At 38.3% G+C, this 21711-nt stretch overlaps 1 protein-coding gene across 2 annotated transcripts in view; it reads right to left on the bottom strand.

Annotated features, from left to right (window-relative positions):
- Positions 1 to 5107: 5107 nt before the first annotated feature.
- Positions 5108 to 21711, bottom strand: part of PTBP3 (polypyrimidine tract binding protein 3) — a 71399-nt gene continuing 54795 nt past the window's right edge. For both annotated transcript variants that reach the window (XM_053465839.1, XM_053465838.1), the window contains 8 exons: positions 12516 to 12690; positions 10217 to 10291; positions 8986 to 9119; positions 8400 to 8433; positions 7893 to 7985; positions 7225 to 7441; positions 6581 to 6658; positions 5108 to 6328 (listed from right to left, as the gene is read on the bottom strand). In XM_053465839.1, coding sequence (XP_053321814.1) covers positions 6196 to 6328; positions 6581 to 6658; positions 7225 to 7441; positions 7893 to 7985; positions 8400 to 8433; positions 8986 to 9119; positions 10217 to 10291; positions 12516 to 12690 — 939 coding nt within the window. In that variant the 3' untranslated portion in view covers positions 5108 to 6195. The remainder of the gene's footprint in view (positions 6329 to 6580; positions 6659 to 7224; positions 7442 to 7892; positions 7986 to 8399; positions 8434 to 8985; positions 9120 to 10216; positions 10292 to 12515; positions 12691 to 21711) is intronic.

The following is a 21711-nucleotide window of genomic DNA, read 5'->3' as shown; positions in this document are numbered from 1 at the left end:
AAAATAAAAACACGACCAGTTAACAGTAGCCATGTTTGCCAATACTGCAAAGAGCAGTTTCCAAACCTCCACCTATAAAACATTCAGAACAGAAGGACTAATCACGTAAGTATTGATCTGCTCCCTTGAGCAATATCATGTTGTTATTGTAACCCAGAAGATGTCGTGATTGACTGCTCAGATGGGCAGAGATTTTAGAGTTGGATTTTGTAAACGTGTGCTACAGAGCTCTACATATTCCGGTATTGTGAAAGGCAGTAAAATTTAGAGCACTTCTGCAGTGTGATCAGTGCACTTTGTATACATTTAAATGCAAACTGGAGTGAAATAGTTAACAGGTTCTACATTGAAACAAACGTGAACGAGAAGTAAAAACAAAAAAACTGTAAAATTGAAGGCACATAAACTTTGGTCCTCTTACCATCCTGTTCTTACTAATAAGCCCTATAAAAAATGGATAGCAGGGTATTAGTATTCTCTAAGAGAGGTTAGGAAAGGTCACATTCACTGTGCAAGCAGAAATGATTGCAGTAGTGAAGTACTTTTAATGATGTGCATTTTTCAGGTTTGTTTAGAAGAAAGAAAAAATAACGCGAGACGGATTTAAAAAACGAGGGGAAAATCAAATTTGCAATTAGTTTGCCCGCGATAACGTAATAAAATCCTTACAATTATCCCATCTATAAATATGCAGATAACGTGATTAGCGCCAGGGTAAGAATAAAATACATGCGGGTTATTTATTACTACCTTGCAGGCACACGCAATAAAAATAAAACAGAGACAAATGTGCAAAAAAGTGTAATTGCAACAATGTTTAAAAGCTTTTGCGTTGAAAGTATCTAGATAGGTGATTTGCTTACTAGGCCTGCAGAGTGCCTGCAGCGCATTTATAAATCAGCCCAATCATTATTAAACTCATAAAGAAAAGGTTACACTTGGCATAAGTGGGCATGCACATAACACTCGGATGATGGAATGTTACGCACACACAATGCATTCTACACCATGTATATATTACACTTGGCAGCCTTGGCAAGCGTTTGTCACCAGAAGATATATATTATATATATTATAGTGTGTGTGTGTGTTTCATTTGCCCACCAGTTTAAATGTAAAGACTCTTGTTCTGCGACTTCCCCACTCTTATTTAAAGCATACGTTTAAATTCTGTCACCGCGGCAGAATGTCCAGAGTGTCCACAATATACAAACTATAATGCATTCAACAACAGGTAAGATGAAATCTATTAGTTGAAAGCATGTAAATATTTTTAATAGGTCGTTTGCGGAATAGTTTCTTTCAGGTCTTTAATTAAACTGCGTTCTGCCGGAGCTACACGGTGAGGTCAGGGGAGGGGGGGGGTTATTTTTCAGCATATAATTTTTTTTTTTACTTTTAAGATACATATAAAGCCAAGTTGTGGATGTCCGTTTCCTTGGCAGTTAGAAGTTCTTTAAAAAAGTATTTGAAACACAGCATGTTATTCAAGCAAGCATTGATATATCTTGTCGAGAGCACATCCTAGATTCAAAGGAAACTGAGCCAGCTTGGTTTACACTGAAACTCTTAATGTTATAATTAACCATCTCATTGTCACTGTTATTTCTCACTTATTGCTACTGGGCCAAAAAACACTGACTTTGCTCTCAGTTTGGAGTACCCAAAAAGCACAGATTACTAGTCCTGAGAATCTCCAATTATAAAAATAAACTATTCTTTTCTTGGGGGGGGGTTAAATTCTGTAAAATGTATAAGTGATGAAAAAGCACCTCTATGTAACAACCCAAGACACCTTATACCTTGTCGTTCAAAAGGTACCAAGGAGGAACCATGTTATCTGTACACAATATAACATAGCACTGTACCGGGAGACCAGGATTACTTAAATCTAATCCACTGTGCTACACAGCAAAAAAAAAGTAACACAAAACATTAAAAACCCAGCTCTGCCATATCCTACCTGTGTTCAAGTCAAACTTACAAGAGCAGATCCGATCTACGTTAAAATAAACCACTCCTAGGTACATCTAGTCATTCTCCAACCACGACTTTGTACAAGGGAGACGAACGCATAGTTGTTCAAAGCAAATGGCGCAGTACTTTAAACCTCGGAGAGGTTAGCAAATTCACACACGACAAGCAAAAAGAGAAAAAGAAAAAAACCTTATGTCTATAATGATTAAATAGAGCTTACTATGGATAACACACGCTAGTCAACAAATAAAATGCATGTAGATTTTACATACACAGACACATGAATTTACATACAAAGACCTAAACACCACATGGAAACATATGCAAGATTAAACCCAAAGAGATATGTTAAGGTATAGATCTCGGCGTCGGTGGCATGGAATACACGCACAGACATATTTATGCAATATTCAAGCAAGCAAACTAGATTATTCGACAAGTAGCAACATGCACTATATATGCCTTCTTTGTACCATGTAAATTCATGCAGAACTTTTACATGATTAAAGGGGACATAACATATTTTATTAAATAAATCACTACATATTAACATAGATAGCGTAGATAGATTAATGGCATAATATATATATATATATTTTATATATATATATATTTTACACACAGACCCCTAAATATATCTTAAGCTGATCTCTTAAAAAAAAATGTGCTAGGGGCCGAGACATTTTTGTATAGATACATATAGATGCATACATGGAAGCCATAGAAAAGGAGAAACTGAGTCAACTGAAGCACTAAATAAAGTTAAGAAATCTCTCCGAAACAGTTTTAGTTTTTCCATTTTGTGCGAAAACAATTTACTATTTGGAATAATGAAAATGTTATAGATTCTGATTAATGCCATAAATAGTCCCATTGTGTGATTAGCAAATGTATCTAAAACATTAATTTTATCATATTCTTTATATTTAGTGTGCAAAAAGGGTCAATATTTAAGGCTCTCTTATACTGCTATGTTATGCCAATAAAAAAAAGACAGTCATTAAGCATTTAACGGTTTCCAATTAAAACGGCAAACAGAATTTTCTTTTTATTTATAGTTCTATAGATTTGTCTCAGTTATAGTCCTCTCAAATATTTAAAAAGCCTCAACACAAATCTCTTTGGGAAACGTCAGGTTTACTCCAATGCAATCCAGATGATTAACCAAATACAAGAGGACGATGAATCCAAACAGCACCGACAAATAGAAGAAACAAAACGCCAATATTTCCAACTAGTATTGCATCTTAAAAACACGTCAAAAAAAAGTTTAAAAATGGTCTTAGAACAGGTGAGCTGCTAATATGCTTATCTCACATACAACTTGGTTAAAGATAACGTCCCTTAATTCCACTTAGATAATAAAATCAGAGTTTCTCTCGTTAACAAGCCATTTCTTAACATAAAAAGGCAAGTATCGATGGTGCTAGAAGAGGTTCTGTAGCTTTAGCCAGAGAGGTATCTTCCATAGAAAACCATCCTTGTCCAGCACCAATTATCGTGTTATCGCAGTCAGGAGATATATATGTCTGCATAAAAAGTCTAATCCTAAAGAAAAATAAATAAAACACTACCTGCAGTGACGATAGATGAATACAGTCCTATAAGCAAACTGTGGACATTCTATCTCTTTCATAGGTTCCTGAGGCGAACAAGAATCCAGGTTAAACTCCTGACCATCAGAGGTCAAGATTTACCAGGAAATAATTGTTGCTAATTTCATAGTTATAAAATAGGGGAAATTCTGGACTATGCGGTAAGAATTACAACCTACAAATCAATGTGTGAATTTCCCATCTGAGACAACAAAAGGGACAGCTATTGATTTCTCTAAAAAAAAAATATATATAAATCCTGAGCTTGGATTTATATGGACACGAACGTTTCTGCCCTCAATAGACCCAAATCATTTTAACATTTCGTATCTCGATACAAGTTCGAAGAAACTCAAATACTACCAAAGTGCTCTCTCCGGAGGAACTCCAGGTTTGTGTAGAAGAGTTCCATAAACACTCCAAGGTAGACCAATACAAAATGTTATCAGCTCTTTTTCGTTAGTTTAGGTATATGATTTCTTTCATTCGCAGCGGTAACTTTCCAACAGCAAAAGGAATGTCAAAATAAAAAAGGCAAAATTGTAATTTGATGATCACCAACTATTGTGCTTAGACCAGCTAAGACCTAAAATTACAGATCTACAATACTATATTAAAACCAAATGATTTTCTTGCCAACAGCAGTGGCTAACATTCATTGCTGATTAAGGACATTCATAAACATAGATTTCTTCTTTTTTTCTGCATCCAGAATAAGAGAACAGTTTCAGGTGAAAACGTTGGGTCACTTTAATCATTTTAGGCTAAACAAGTTCTCTGGTAACTGCCAATTACAATCCATAAGCAGTATACACACAGAGGAATGGCAGTATTCATATTTTGTAGTAAAAAATCTTAAACTTTCACTGTAACAAAGAAAATGATAGCCTATCAGAGAAACAACGAAGAAGAGGAAGAAAAAAAAAAAAAGTCAGACTGACCGGTAAATTAATGGGATTCTGGTAATACATAAAAGCATCTGACCACCCAAATTAATTTTCTAAATGTGTTGTGTGGCTATCCGTGGAATTTATTAGCCATCATTATATATATATATATATACGTAGGGCTATTTTTCATTCCCTATCTGGTTTCTTTGTAGCTAAGGCAAATAAAATTGATGTCAGAATTTTCTTCCTTTTTTTACTTAGACAGAAAAAATACACACAAAACATTTAAATCTAGAAAAACGAAGAATGAAAAAAAAAATCTTTCACCAAGCCTACAATACAATTTTCGAAAGATATATCAGAAAATAATCTAAACTATTATTTCATTATAAGCACGTAATAAGGCACATAATAAGTAAATTAACTAAGTACACAGTAAATCTCATGTAAGTCTTTCAGTTATTATAGTGGTACAAAAAACCCTTGAGGTTTAAGTATTTTTTTTTTTTTCAACATTACCAAAAATAATTTTTAAAAATCTGTCAAACCAAATGAAAGACCTGAATCATTTTCTTAAGACTGTAAACTTCTTTTTTTTTCAGAAAAGTAATAGTTCATGATTTTTATGTTTTTTTTTTTTGTCAACGGTGAACCTTTCCATTCTGTTCCATAGCCATAGCGTTACACAACACATCCGGGACAACAGAACTACACAGCATTTCGATTATACGCTGCCCTACCCGGTTACATATATCGTATTTGTGTATGTATATAGTTCTACATACAAGCAGAATACAAAATAAATAAATATATATATGAATACACAGTTGTGTAAAACAATGTAGAGGATAACTCGGAATAGGTTGAAGGCTAAAAAAGCATATCTCTATTCATATGCTAACGGGTCACTATATATATATTTAAAAAAAAAAAAATGCAATCAAGTATTAAATGAAAATCTGTGGCCCTATAGGAAAAACATCTTGCCACAGCCCAATAAATCAGCAATAAATAAAGACAAAATATATATATTTGGAAGAGAAGTGTTATCTAAATTATTTTTTTAATGAAAATGTGGCCACAAAATAATTTTTTTTTCACCTATGTCTATTTATTTGGTATGTGCCCCCATCCTTCCAAAATATATTATATGTATAAAAAAAATCATGTGGAAGAAATGGGCGAAAAAAAGATGCCAATGGGGATCTATAAGCAACTCTACATTGCTCCTTTTTTGGTAACCGTTAAATGACTACACATGCCATAACTTAATTTACATTCAGGTGGCATGGAAAGTACAGTCAAAAAGAATACAAAGCAAAAAGAAATTCCTAAAGCGCTGTTTAAGCATCCAATCCCTAAACGATCCTCTGAATGATGTTGTGTAAGGCTATCGTGGAACGAGAATGAAAAGGACATACAGGAGTGAAGTACAAAAAAAACTAACATTATAATCACGGTAGAGAATTAAGTGTTTTGAGGGTTTTCCATAAAAACCGTTGAAGTTACATGTCTCATTGACATTAGACAGAAGGTGTTTCTGGGTCATTTCTACTTTGCGGAGTCAGTGTTGATTTGTATGAAACGCGGGTGCTCCGTCTTCTCAAAATATATGTTTGATATTAAGAAGCAGAGTTGGGTTTAGCATCTTCAGTCTCTGTTTGAGGGCTTTTGCTGAAACCGTGGTCCAGTCTTAAGGGAAGCGTGTAAAGGAATGATGAGGTGCTGAGAAATCAGATCATTGATTTGGAGAAGGAAACCCGAAGGTGGTGATTTTCTCCCAAGTCATGGTTATGTAGTTCTATTAGAGCCAGAATAGCTTCTTCCACAGATCCAAGCTGAATTAAAGCCATCTTCCTATCTTTTCTGAAAAAGAAACAGGCATTCTAGATCAATATTTTTTTTTGTAGGCATAGAAAAAATACTTTGGCTTCAGTACACAGTATAGTATTGGGCCATTTTTAAGATCAGCTTTATCTCCAGAGGAAGTTTAAAAAACAAAAAAAAACGACCCAAGTACATACAAAACAGATGACCTGTAGCCCACAGCTATTGTACCGTCCACATAAAAACAACCTGCATTTTATGTAATATTTGAACAAAGACAGAAAAACTTACTGGAAGAATTTGAAGGCCTTGACTGTACAGCCAGTGCTTGCAAATAGTCTCTTGAGATCCTCATCAGTAACTAAAGGTCTTCAATGGGGAAAAAAAATGAAAATATATTATTTATTTTTTTACCTACTCATATGTTTTTGCAGTTTTTCAGTTTTTTCCATGGATCAACATTACATAAGCTAAATTGTTCTAACCCTGAATGACTGTATTCACTAGAAAAGTTAGGGTTTTTTTTTGTTTTTTTTTAAAGGGCCAACTGAATCCACCAAAATCACTTCACTTCACAGCGCATTCCCCATCTTAACTGCCCTCACAGTATTTAAAAAAATATATATATATATTTCTGATATCAGACATACAGATTTTATGTGGATGTCTTCTTGATAACGAAACTAAAGCTCCTTACATGTCGGTCACCTTATTCTTACACCTGTGCATGACATGGCCTGAAGTGACTAGGGGCCATATTTACAGTTCTGGGTGAAGTGCTAAAAGAGTAGAAGATGGCAGGAACATTTGATGACTCAATGTTTAAGATCTGGCCCTAGGGCACCTCTCTGTAAATATATTTACCTCTTCTATAACTACAGATGTGCCATAAAATAGAAACAAGACAGCACAAGAAAATATTGGTAAACACATACGGGATATTAGACAGATGCAGGGTTGCAGATGGTGGGAATATATTCTGGAAGTTTTTGGAGCCAGGTTTCTTGAAGCGATGCAGTGGGCTGTTAGTATAATCCTTGGTCAAGCCCTGGTCCTCATGTCCTTCCCGTGGAAGTTGAACAGCTTGGTGCTTGGAGAGGGTAATCCGCAGGACCCTTCCATGAAGCCTTTGTCCATTTAAATGGCTCATGGCTATAATGGAGAACAGCATGATTGAGAGTGAATAACTAATGCAGCTACTTTGTTTTGTAATTTATTAGGTTTGCTGGTCTACCAGTAATTCTTGATAAATATACATACAATAGCACTAGTTTTCACAAATGTATTTTGTAAGTAGAAACACATGTTCTTGGAAGCTTTAGTCCATATAGGCCAGTTCCAAGAGATTATAAAAAGATCCCCCCCCCCAAACAAATGCTATTCATATCTCCTGTCGGCAAGGTCATATAGAAAGCAGTGCATCAAAATGACCCATTTCCTGCATTTGGTTACATGTACAGAAAAGTTTTGTAAACAAAATTACTACTTCACACTGTGACCTTTTCCAATGCCATACCAGTCGTTCATTACACCTCACAATTCCTTTCCAATGCAAATGTTCTTTGGAAGATCATCAAAAATTGTAATTGCGCTTAATGCCTACCAAGTTGTGCTTGGGTTGCATCTGCCATCTGCACCAATGCATTCTCCTTTTTGTTAAACAGTATCTTCACACGATGGACATCCCCATAGACACCTGAAGATAAAAACAAGACACTGATTATTCAACTGGTAGGCAAGTAGGACAGAATATTTCACATATATCTGTTTATAAGAAATGCTACTATGAGAAATATTAGTAAAATATAATAAGATAAATTATTCCTCAATAGTATGTAATGATAGCAGTCAGTAGACTCAACAAACACACATAAAAAGAAAAGAAAGTAAAGAAAGAAAATTTGGCTGCATTCATTTAATTTTGTGTGTTATCTATAAAAGAGGAATACCGCTATCCAAGCATGGTAAATGCACATAGTTATAGATCATTATATAGTCTGTTTTATTGTGAACTTGGTCAAGGGCACACACTACAAATGGTTTATCATATGCCAATGAGAAAATTAAAAAAAGGACCTAACCAAAGGTTTTCAGAGACATCTAAACTCACCAAACAAGATAAAGAGCCCGTGAGGTAAGATAACCTGTATAAAATAAAAATTTCAAAAAGGATTTTAACCACAAAAAAAGAGGTTATCATATATCATCCAACACATATTATATATTCTACTAAGTACATATGACACAACTTATATAAAAAAAACCATTTATCTGAAATCTATCTGCCCATTACAGAAGTAGTAGAAACCCAATTTAATTGCATTTTCATTTTTCAAACTTGGTTTGCATAACTGATCCCTGTAAAGTATTTGGCCATGACATAAAACCATTTATATGTCATTATGTATGAACAAAACAGGAAGGCGAGATCAATCCTGTACTGATCAATGCAATAATCCCATTGACATTTACCAAGTGTTAACATTAGCTGCATCCTGTATTATGTCTGTATACTAATATATTTGTGATAAAATACACACAAAAAAATAATTACCTATGGAGAATTTGCATTAACTTATAGATACACAGAGTCGGAATCAAAAGTTATGGTGCGATCGAAAGTACCCAAAGATTTGTGGAAAGTATCTTTCACAATGGTAGAGAGTTCTACAGTAAGGCTAGAGCAGTATACTTACATCAGGATTGAGGTTGCTGACCAACAGAACTGAGTGTCCAGGCATTGCCGTTAAGCCTACCATACGCCCAGTGATGGCAGAAGTAGTTAGAGCAAGTGGGCCAAGGGCCCCAGGAACGCCTTGGACTGAAAGACCTTAAATACACAAAAAAACATCATATTCACAGTAAATTTATCTTTCAAACTACAGTGTTAATAGTGAACATCTTGAATACCATCAGTTGTAATAAAGCACCAATTCAAGTCATTTTGATAAGACAAAGCCTGAGTAATAGCGTATTTGCTCGAACATAAGAAGGTTTTTTCAAAGAAAATACTCTGACAAATACCCCTCGTCTTATATTCGAGGTCATCTTATAAATTTGACCTCAAATATTCGTCTGACTATAAGACTTAAATCCAGATCCCCCGCTGCGCTGCAGGGGACCTGGATCCTCCTCTCTGGCAGGCAGTGAATGTCTGCGTGATGCGTGCAGATAACCTTCGCTTCCGCCCAGCACTTCTGTTGGGGCTTCTATGATGGAGCACATGACCTTGGTACATGGTACCCAGCCATAGAATATTCTTAATAAAGTCACAGCTTACAACTCATGTGATTCCTTATATGATTAATATATTTATTGTTAATACACATATTGTTAAGCAACACCATTGTTTGAATGGAAAAACAACCTCTAAACAGCGCAAAATACATATTTTCCACATAATGGGGTTTAACAGAAAATAATTTACTTCAAGGTGTGGTTAGTAAATCATCCTGATGAATGGCCCCAGCTCTCTTCATCTGCAGGAAGCACAGACCTGACCCTGTGTAATGCATTGTTTAATATGCAAGGTGAGAAATCTCTCTGATTTAACAATGCATTATACAGAGGCAGAATTCATCTTTAGCCGCAGAAGGGGCTAGGGGTAGCCTTCCTTAACCTATAAAGAAGCTGATGGACTTATACAATTTTCATTTTTTTGCCCTTGATGTTTTCACTATACTTTTGTAATCAGAGTAACTGACTTTTTATTATACCTAAAGATGCAGAGTTCCTGCATGCGCAACACAATCTGTGCAAATCCTATGGCACAGAAGTACCTTTTAACTAAACAAAATGGCCGACATTTACTCGCTCTCGGTAACAATGTCTCGGGTAGAGTTGTACTAGAAATATAGAGCCAAAAAACCTTGATACTGAAGCCTTAAATAAATAATTTGTGTCTCATCAGATTTCATGCTTACTCACCTGCTTGAGGGAACCCAATGGCGGGGGCAAAACCTGCAGCTCCTGCGTACGGAGAGGAGATGATACCCGGAGCACCTACAGGAATTAAGAGGAATATATCAACCATGCATAACTCAAACTGTAGAGTGTATTCATGGTGCATCAAATGAGAGGTTAAATATACCAATCCATACACATCTTCAGCACTGGTACAAGCCATTCTCTCGGATGAATGACTTTAAAATATACAGCTACTTACAAACTACAGTGCGGATTAAAATAAGGAGCCTGTTGAATATCCAACATGTGGGAGTGTTATCATAAGGGGGGCATGGAAAAAAAAGGATAATCTATATATTGGAAACGCTAACTCTAAGCATTAGTATTGCACTATAAAATATTACCATGTGTTTAAAAAAACACAATACCCACAAAGTCAAGGTACAATTTGCAGCATATTTACTAGAAATGGGTCAATTTCCTTGAGATCTGCGAGTGACCTTTCACAGCATAGAAAAATACTTTTAAATGTATTTTCTACATTAATCTCTCAATCTTCTCAGGCAGCAGAGGGTTAATGAGCCTTGCAAGACAGAAAGATGATCTCCAAGTTAACATTCAAAACAGAGGAAGAAAAAAAAGAGCACATACAGTATTAGTGGAAGTGATTAACTTGATGGACTTTTTTCAACCTTATATACTATGTAACTATGTCACTTTACAGAATGACGGTGAATGTCTATTATACAATAGCATGGCTAAGAGATGAAAAATGCTCCATTCCATTTGGATTGAAATAGTCTAACTCAAAGATACAGAGACACGATAGTACTCTGCCCAGGCTTGTGAATAGGCTGGCTCAAACCTCAACTCATTTTTGGTTTACCCTCGTGACAACATCCCTCCTTTATCTAGCAGGTCTCGGTTATGTTATCCAATGGTCGCTTTTTCCAACTCAAATTGGTGTCCATCGCTAACTGCAGTGTATCCCATTGGCGTATGGATTTTACATAAATAAAGATTATGTGGAGACCTTGTATTTATAAAATTAAACTTTTCACATGTTTTTCTTTCCTTTGGTGGGTTGAGTTTGAGGGAAAAATATTTAGCGAGGAGGGACAGGGCCTTTGTTACAGTTAAGAGTAACGTTAATGCTACAACATACAATTTGACATTTTGGGAAATTGTATGCTTCCAACTTTGTGGTTTGGGGAATCCAGCATGACTCTGCCCCAGTGCACAAAGCAGGGCCCATAACCACATGGTCTGGTGGAACTTGAGTGGCATGTACAGAGCACTGGCTTAAATGCACTTTTGGCTGAACGGACACACATTCCCACCGATACTTCAAAATCTTGTGGAAAGCCTTCCCATAGGAGAAGAGGCTGTTATAAGCTGCAAGGGGGCAACTCTGTATTAATGCCCTTGGTTTTGAAATAGGATTTTCAGCCTGGTGTGATGGTCAGATCTGTCCACATATTTTTGGAAATATAATGTAGCAATTACTGAGAAGATAATTGATGTTTTTTTTCCCCCTGAAGTTACAAGTTACATGTGCTGCTGCAAGAAATTTCAGAAAACGGTGCAGGTAATACCCGCAGCTAACGGAACTACTTTTCTGGGTTTCATGAAGGAAAAAGAAGGTTTTTCCTAGAAAAAAATCCCAAGCAGAAGACTATTATTAGGTCTGACAGGCAATTAAATCTGTTATCTGCAATCACAAATTATTTAAGCCATATGAAAGAATGGCTTAAAAATAAGATAATAATCAAGACTGTTTATTGAATGCTTGTGGTACATAGAAAATATGTTGCCAGCAGGTTGTGTCAACAAGTGTGACAGCCATCCATTCACAGTGCTAATTTCTTTCCCTATTCAGCAGAGCTGTAAATGGCAAAAGCATTTCTTCACGCCAGATGGGTCATCACGGAACAGATAAGATGGAAAATAAAAGCATTGGACAGGCAGAGTAAAGACTAAACCGTGATAATGTTTGAGCATGTAAATATCTACAAATCACAGACATTACCGTCTGAAATCGTGCATTTCTGAAAGGGGCAGCTATGGCCAACCTGTGGCTGTACCTTGACAGCTTGTACGAGTGCTTCTCCCTTGTGGACGGGTGTAGTAATGAACTCGGCAGCGCTTTAACTATGCAATGTCCAAGAGGCCGAGATGGAATTTGCAACAAACGAGAGAATTTAGACTAGATCACAGCTTGTACTGCTCCCCATGCCTTTTTTTTCTTTAAATAATTCTCTTCAGCATCCATAACTGAATTTTTACAATTTAAGCCTCAACTCATGTACCCAGACCTTACCAAATGCAGCAGCCATAGTGGTGTCAAGAGTGGGCTGTCCATCACCAGTAGGGAGGTCTATGCGGGTGAAATCTCGACTCTTGTCATTGTTGTACTTGACATTAAGGCTTGTCAGCTTAGAGAATTCAATGCGCAGGGTGCAGCAGGCATTGTAAATATTCTGCCCATCCAAAGCCTGTGAAAGCAAAGGGAAAAAAATAAAAGGTCATTCTTATATTGTAAAATATCATGCATAAACCAAATAAGCAGCGGAATGCCATGACAGTTGTAACATTCATCAGCCTGAATGGTACATCTCGTCCCAAAGATTAACGACTGCCTTGGTTTCATTTCTGCAACACTGATAATATGTACAGATGCAGTATCTTTTGTACCTTGTGTCTCAACTCCTTCGCTTGCCTGAATCACTAGTTACATACTTTAACAATGACATGTGTCCCCAACGGAAACTATGGCCTACTACGTACCATTTACTAATAAAGGTAAACCGGTATAAAATATTGGAGATTCGGTTACATGGTAATATATTGCTTAGCCTGTCACTACATCAAAAGTACCCCAAGTTTGGAACGTCCTATCTAATTCCAACATGGAAGTATCTCTTACAATGGATCAGTGGGGCTGCGCTGCCCTTTAACCCATTGAGACTCTTCTGTAGCATATAGGCCTCATAGCCAACATGTGGCAGAAGAAGCACAGTACATAAAGGTTAAAGCCTAGTGTTGTACTTACTCTCGTAGTAAAGAACATCAAGTAGATACTAAGCTTACTTAACACAGTTCTATTCAGACCCGTTACATTAAAACAAAACACCCAATTCATATTGAGAAAACACTTGTTTTCTCGTCGTGTCTCCAGTGAATGAGACCATCAAATTCCGAACACTCTGTTATACTCTCCTGGGACATATTCAATCAGGTATTGTGAGTATTGCTAAATACTGTGTAACCCTGTGCTTCCAACACAGAAGAAATATGTGAGTGTCCTCGTTCAAAAGACATTGCAGAACCAACATCTGCTGCTGTGGAGACTTCCCGCATTGGTAGCAACAGTAGGCTAGTTAAAGCCTTTTCAAAGGACTTTCGGAAAACATAGGGTTTTCTTTTCAGGGAAGAAAGCTGTGAAGCATCAGGAGTCCCGGGTCAGAGATAAATAGCATCCTAAGATTTTGATGCATGTAAAGATGTTTTTAAACAGGTTTGTAAAGCCCACCAATCATCCCCTGATGCATAGTTTAAAGTAATAGTCTTACCTGCTTTCTACAATAACACGCATTAACCTTCTGACTCAAATGAAAGCACCGAGATCCAGGACAATGCAAGCTAGTCTCTTTTAGCACAAGTTAACTCACCTCTAGGGGGCAGCGCAGGTAAGCAAATAATTTTTTCTCCCACCATTACATAACTGTCATTTTCATATTTTCAAATTGGGAAAAATGCTTTATACCCTGTACCTCTAAAGACACAAGTGAATTTATAATATACCGTATTTGCTCGATTATAAGACGACCCTGATTATAAGACGACCCCCCAAAATCTGAATATTAACTTAGGAAAAAAAGAAAAAGCCTGAATATAAGACGACCCTAAGGCTAGGTTTCCACTTGGGTTTTTGTCCGGCGTTTTTTTCTTGATGAAAAACGCCAGGAAAACTGCCAAGAAAACTGCCGCTGCATTTACCTGCGTTTTGGCGTTTTTTCTGCAGTTTTTTCTGGCGTTTTAGCCTTTCTGTGGAAATTGCTTTTTTTGACCTTAGGCAGTTTTTCCAGCCTTTACAAGTTAGAAGTTTCACCCAGCTAAAAGGGATTAGGATAAATGGCAAGTATCTGCCCTCTCCTGATGTCATTTACTTGGTAGACCCTTTTGTCTCTTTTCTGTGGTTTGTAAGGCATGCTTTATTCCGAATGTCTGCTCCTCTGGGAAGATTGGCCCCAAATGATGGTGCAAATTGTTTGCTGTTGCTTTTGGCACGCAGGATCTGGTCGCGTATGTTTGTTTGTAATGGCATGTTTGTTCCAAATGGTGTAAAATTCAATATGAACCAGTCCAGGACTTTGTTTTGTGTGAAACTGTTTGTTTTCAGCCTATTTCTCGTAGGACACACAGATACTGGGTCCATCCTCTGCATTGTAACTGTGGAAAAAACGCCATAAAAAACGCCAAGGCAATAAACCCACATGGCTTTTTCATGGCGTTTTTTCTCTCCCATAGACTTCTATTGGAGAAAAAAAGCCAAGATTTCTTGCAAAAAACGCCAGAGTGTCAACATGCTGCAGTTTTGAAAAACTGCCACAGAGCCCAAAAAAGCAGAAAAACGCCAAAGAGGACTAAAAAAACGCCAAACAGAAAAACGCCAGGTGGAAATGGCATTTTGCGATTTCCTATTGAATTACAGCTAACATCTGGCTGCATGCGTTTTTCACAAAAAAACGCCAGGTGGCGCTATTGGCGTTTTTATAGGCGTTTTTAGCTAAAAAAACCCAAGTGGAAACCTAGCCTAAAGGAAAAAAGTTTTACCAGTAAATGTTAATTCATGTAAACTATTTTTTTTAATAAAAGCTATGATTGAGAAAAATATTTTTTTTTTGTTTTTATTTCTTGTATTTTCCAACCTGTCCCCCAGTTACGCACATCTGCCCCCAGGCTTGCCGCACCAATATGGCACTGTGGCCCATGATATGCCTTTTAACCCTCTATATGCCACTGTGCCCCATGGTATGCCTTTTGACCCCCTATGTGCCACTCTGCCTCCAGAAATGCCTTATACCCCTATATCCGATTCTGGCATTTAGGGGGTTAAAATGCATATTATGGGGCAGAGTGGCATATAGGGAGGTATAAGGCATTCCAGGAGGCAGAGTGGCATTAAGGGAGTTAAAAGGCATTATATAGAGCACTCTGCCTCCAGAAATGCCTTATACCCCTATATGCCACTCTGGCATTTAGGGGGTTAAAAGGCATATTATGGGGCAGAGTGGCATATAGGGAGGTATAAGGCATTTCAGGAGGCAGAGTGCTCTATTAAATGCCCCCTTAACGCCACTCTGCCTCCTGAAATGCCTTATACCTCCCTATATGCCACTCTGCCCCATAATATGCCTTTTAACCCCCTAAGTGCCAGAGTGGCATATAGGGGTGTAAGGCATTACACACACACACACACACACACACACACACTTCCAATTTCCTGCTGCATTGCCGGGGCAGCGGGTTGACGTCTCATTCCGCGGCAGCCGGAAGGAGGTGGAGTTGGCAGCGGGGGTTTGTATGCGTCCGTCGCAAATACCTTCCCCGGCTGTCAGAGATCAGGAACTCTGGAACTCTAATCTCTGACAGTCGGGGAAGGTATTTGCGACGGACGCATACAAACCCCCGCTGCCAACTTCACCTCCGGAAGCACCGGTAAGTGTGTGGGGAGGGGGGGGGCGACGACAGGAGGATCCAGGTCCCCTGCAGCGGTGCGGGGGATCTGGATCTTAGTCTACTAATCAGACCTCTATTTGAGGTCTGATTAGAAGACGACCCCGATTATAAGACGAGGGGTATTTTTCAGAGCATTTGCTCTGAAAAAAACCTCGTCTTATAATCGAGCAAATACGGTAATAATATATATATGAATAGCAGTAGAAAGATTATTAAAATCTCATGGTGCTGCCACAACCACAAGGGATTCTGGGTACGCGCATGCAAATAAGGTCAACAATGATCACCTTTTGCCTCTATATCCACTTTATACATGGAACCCTTGAAAGTAATTGCCCAATGTACAGGACAGCGTTTAGACTCTGTTAAAACTCGGGAAGAGGTGCAGTAGGCAGATCACAACTCATGGACAGCTGTTTCGTCCTTAATAGGACTCGTCAGCATGAGGTTGCGATTGACCTTATTTGCATGCGCCTACCCAGAATCCCTTGTGGTTGTGGCAGCACCATGAGATTTCTGAGGGAAAAACAAGCCTTCTGGCGTGTCTGGTGTCTGTAGATGAGTGTTTAATAATGCTTCTACTACCCCCTTAATTTTAAGTGGAAGGGTTTCCCATCACCTTCACCCACCATAACTTTTGTTGGTTGTATACACACACACACACATTATATATATATATATATATATATATATATATATATATATATATATATGTATATATATATATATATATATATATGTATATATATATATATGTATATATATATATGTATATATATATATATATATATATATATATATATATATATACACATATACACACACACACACACACCTACCTATATACACACTGTATTCTAAATAATTTAGTACTAGTGAGGTTAGCCCCATTGGTAATTCCATACAAAATATTAAACTTTTCTAGTAATTGCCATCCACACTTATTTAGAGGCATTTTCTTTTTGTTTCTGTCAGATGCCACTCCTATGCAATATTATGGAGCACGCACTGGGAAATATGCCTGTGGATTCATTTTAAATTATCTATATCATCACGCTTTGTTAATTTTAGTTAATAGAAAGGCAATTAACACTGGATTAGAAGGTCTTTACAGTAGGTGTTTTTCTGCCTGATTGATCACACAGATTAAACCCTATACTATACGTCAAGGACATGCAGCTCATAATAATCTTAGCAGCAGGACAGATTTTGAGAGTAAACTACACTAGGAATACAATAATCATGCACGACTTTTGTGTTATTACCAGGCAGTTATATTAAATAACTTAAAAGTTGCCTTTTAGATACGTTTCTTATTCTTTTCTGCATTATATGGAGCTAAAGGCTGTTTTAAATGAGAAATGCTGGATACGCATTTTTTTTGGTCCCAATCCGCACAAAAATAGTGCATGTGGTTCAGGCCTGGATTTAGTAATAAATTAGAGCTCTATTTTCCAGCTCGGACATCCTGATGGCCAAAGCAGCCTTCCCTGCATTCACTTGGATCTCACAGTTAAGATGGAAGCCTGTTGTCACTTCAAACAGGAAGTTGTTGTTGTTTACTCTTCCTGCATTGTGTTGTCAGACTGTGCGTTGGCCTCTAGTGCTACAAGTTGTTGACAATCGTTAAGCTATTATCAATAATATCTTGCAGACCATTTTATTGACAGCAAATATGTACAGGACTACCTAGAATTCAGACCTTTTTGCACCGCCCTTCCCCCGTACTTCTCAGCTTCTGTTTTATATTACGCCATGCTGCTTGTATGGTTCTTTTAAGCATTTTATACTACGCATGTTTTCTTGTTCGTGTATTATTTTTATTTGCATATTTTATTTTCCCCAATGTCAGTGCAGGCTTTCCAAGACACAGTTTGACACAAGGCATGTGCTGCTTTAATTGCGTTTGGGCCACCAGTAATTTTTTTCCATGTACTGCCCTCAAGCAATAAAGGGGCCCAGAGGAAAGAGAAAAATCCCCTTTATGACAGTCAGAAATAGATCCGTATGTGTTCAGACAGGATAATCACTGTGACAAAGTAGCACTCAGACGTGTTGAGGCCATTTAAAAATGATGTTTCCCTGATGAGAGCCAGATGGGAGGGCGATGTGAACACAATCTCTCCAGATCTCTACTGCAAGAATATTGTTTTTTAATCAGTTCTAATTGATTTGATTTTTTTCTCTGTTTGGCCCAATATAAAATAGGCAGGGCCGATGAAATGTTTGTGTCATTTCACAGGTGAAGATGCATTTAGATATACAGCTGCTATGTCCTCAGTAGAGCAGAGTTTAACAATCTAGGGTATGGGTAGCTCTTGTGGTATTACCCGCCATGTTCAACTACAGAATTTAATAGTATTTAATTGGATGAAGATTATGATGCATTTGCTTATGGAAGTTAAACTTTACCTCAAATTAGAGAAGATAATAAAAATGTTTCAGAACACTGCAGCAAAGGAGTCAGCCTTCACCGCTTGACTTTCTAAGCTTATGTCATTCCACACCAAAATTTTGGCTCAAGAGAAATCCAAACACTAGTATGAAGACACAGAAATACTGAACACCTAAATCTACTTAACCAGGTCGGTAATACTTCAGAGTTCAATACAAGATCTGGGGCGATCAAGCCTTCATCGATAGAGTTGCAACCCCATTATGTCAGACCATCACCACACCACAACTGCCATCCGTGTATTGATCTGAAACGTATATAGTAAAACTATATGTATGGACAAAGCCATGCCGCTTGTGTAATCGGCACAGATAATAGTGAGGCTGGCAGGATTTGGTATCCTTACTCATGAAAATGCCTGTAATAGAAGGCATAAAGGGTTTTATACCCATACTAGAAATTTCAAATGCAATTTCCTTTTAAAGGCAAATTGAGTTAGGAACCTTAACATCAATTAGGCAAATGATAAAACCATAAGCCCAGATCAACGCTGAGCCCTTGGGGCAGGAGAGCGTTCTTTGCGAATGAAATGCACTGAACAGCCATTCAGGCCTCATAAGATTTCATTAGTATTTCAAGGAACCATAATCAGCCAAACAATACTTGTCCAACATATACAGAAATCAGATACACAAAATTTCTATGCCACATTTAAACTACCGTTGTGACATTAAGAAATCTTGGGTGATTCTGCAAGAGAGATTATTGATAAACACCCTGCTAAGCACTTACACTTCGCTCAACCCGGCTGTCAGCTTGTCTGATCGATGCCAAGATGTCCAACTGCTATTAGGCTAGGTTTCCACTTGGGTTTTTGTCCGGCGTTTTTTTCTTGATGAAAAACGCCAGGAAAACTGCCAAGAAAACTGCCGCTGCATTTACCTGCGTTTTGGCGTTTTTTCTGCAGTTTTTTCTGGCGTTTTAGCCTTTCTGTGGAAATTGCTTTTTTTGACCTTAGGCAGTTTTTCCAGCCTTTACAAGTTAGAAGTTTCACCCAGCTAAAAGGGATTAGGATAAATGGCAAGTATCTGCCCTCTCCTGATGTCATTTACTTGGTAGACCCTTTTGTCTCTTTTCTGTGGTTTGTAAGGCATGCTTTATTTCGAATGTCTGCTCCTCTGGGAAGATTGGCCCCAAATGATGGTGCAAATTGTTTGCTGTTGCTTTTGGCACGCAGGATCCGGTCGCGTATGTTTGTTTGTAATGGCATGTTTGTTCCAAATGGTGTAAAATTCAATATGAACCAGTCCAGGACTTTGTTTTGTGTGAAACTGTTTGTTTTCAGCCTATTTCTCGTAGGACACACAGATACTGGGTCCATCCTCTGCATTGTAACTGTGGAAAAAACGCCATAAAAAACGCCAAGGCAATAAACCCACATGGCTTTTTCATGGCGTTTTTTCTCTCCCATAGACTTCTATTGGAGAAAAAAAGCCAAGATTTCTTGCAAAAAACGCCAGAGTGTCAACATGCTGCAGTTTTGAAAAACTGCCACAGAGCCCAAAAAAGCAGAAAAACGCCAAAGAGGACTGAAAAAACGCCAAACAGAAAAACGCCAAGTGGAAATGGCATTTTGCGATTTCCTATTGAATTACAGCTAACATCTGGCTGCAGCCGTTTTTCACAAAAAAAACGCCAGGTGGCGCTATTGGCGTTTTTATAGGCTTTTTTAGCCAAAAAAACCCCAATGGAAACCAAGCCTAAGAGGAACTTTAGTCAGAGAACATTATGTCTGCCCCTGGGCCATTTACAGAGGGGGCCATTTTATATAAATGGACAAACAGAGGGACACGAATGGGTAGATGAAAGCATATCCAAAGGACCACCATCTGTGTGACCCTGCAGCACTGCTACATGCACATAGCGCTCCTCATCGCACCCTGCACTCAGCCTTTAAATATATGTAAACATGACAAAACATATAGCGTTCACCAAAATCGCATGAAGGTTTCAGGAGGAAAAACATGATTGGGGCAGAACTTATAATATGTTGGCAATCAGCATGGGTAAATCCCCTCCCAAAGCAAGACGTACCGTATTTGCTCGATTATAAGACGAGGTTTTTTTCAGAGCAAATGCTCTGAAAAATACCCCTCGTCTTATAATCGGGGTCGTCTTCTAATCAGACCTCAAATAGAGGTCTGATTAGGAGACTAAGATCCAGATCCCCCGCACCGCTGCAGGGGACCTGGATCCTCCTGTCGTCGCCCCCCCCCCACACACACACACTTACCGGTGCTTCCGGAGGTGAAGTTGGCAGCGGGGGTTTGTATGCGTCCGTCGCAAATACCTTCCCCGACTGTCAGAGATCAGAGTTCAAGAGTTCCTGATCTCTGAGAGCCGGGGAAGGTATTTGCGACGGACGCATACAAACCCCCGCTGCCAACTCCACCTCCTTCCGGCTGCCGCGGAATGAGACGTCAACCCGCTGCCCCGGCAATACAGCAGGAAATTGGAAGCACCGGTAAGTAAGTGTGTGTGTGTGTGTGTGTGTGTGTGTGTGTGTGTGTGTGTGTGTGTGTGTGTGTGTGTGTGTGTGTGTGTGTGTGTGTGTGTGTGTGTGTGCGTGTGTGTCATTTCTGGAATGCCTTACACCCCTATATGCCACTCTGGCACTTAGGGGGTTAAAAGGCATATTATGGGGCAGAGTGGCATATAGGGAGGTATAAGGCATTTCAGGAGGCAGAGTGGCGTTAAGGGGGCATTTAATAGTGCACTCTGCCTCCTGAAATGCCTTATACCTCCCTATATGCCACTCTGCCCCATAATATGCCTTTTAACCCCCTAAATGCCAGAGTGGCATATAGGGGTATAAGGCATTTCTGGAGGCAGAGTGCTCTATATAATGCCTTTTAACTCCCTTAATGCCACTCTGCCTCCTGGAATGCCTTATACCTCCCTATATGCCACTCTGCCACATAATATGCATTTTAACCCCCTAAATGCCAGAATGGGATATAGGGGTATAAGGCATTTCTGGAGGCAGAGTGGCACATAGGGGGTCAAAAGGCATACCATGGGGCACAGTGGCATATAGAGGGTTAAAAGGCATATCATGGGCCACAGTGCCATATTGGTGTGGCAAGCCTGGGGGCAGATGTGCGTAACTGGGGGACAGGTTGGAAAATACAAGAAATAAAAACAAAAAAAAAATATTTTTCTCAATCATAGCTTTTATTAAAAAAAATAGTTTACATGAATTAACATTTACTGGTAAAACTTTTTTCCTTTAGGGTCGTCTTATATTCAGGCTTTTTCTTTTTTTCCTAAGTTAATATTCAGATTTTGGGGGGTCGTCTTATAATCAGGGTCGTCTTAT

Source organism: Spea bombifrons, chromosome 1, assembly GCF_027358695.1.
Source record: "Spea bombifrons isolate aSpeBom1 chromosome 1, aSpeBom1.2.pri, whole genome shotgun sequence".
Lineage (NCBI taxonomy): Eukaryota > Metazoa > Chordata > Amphibia > Anura > Pelobatidae > Spea > Spea bombifrons.
This window is presented reverse-complemented; position numbering and strand designations above follow the sequence as displayed.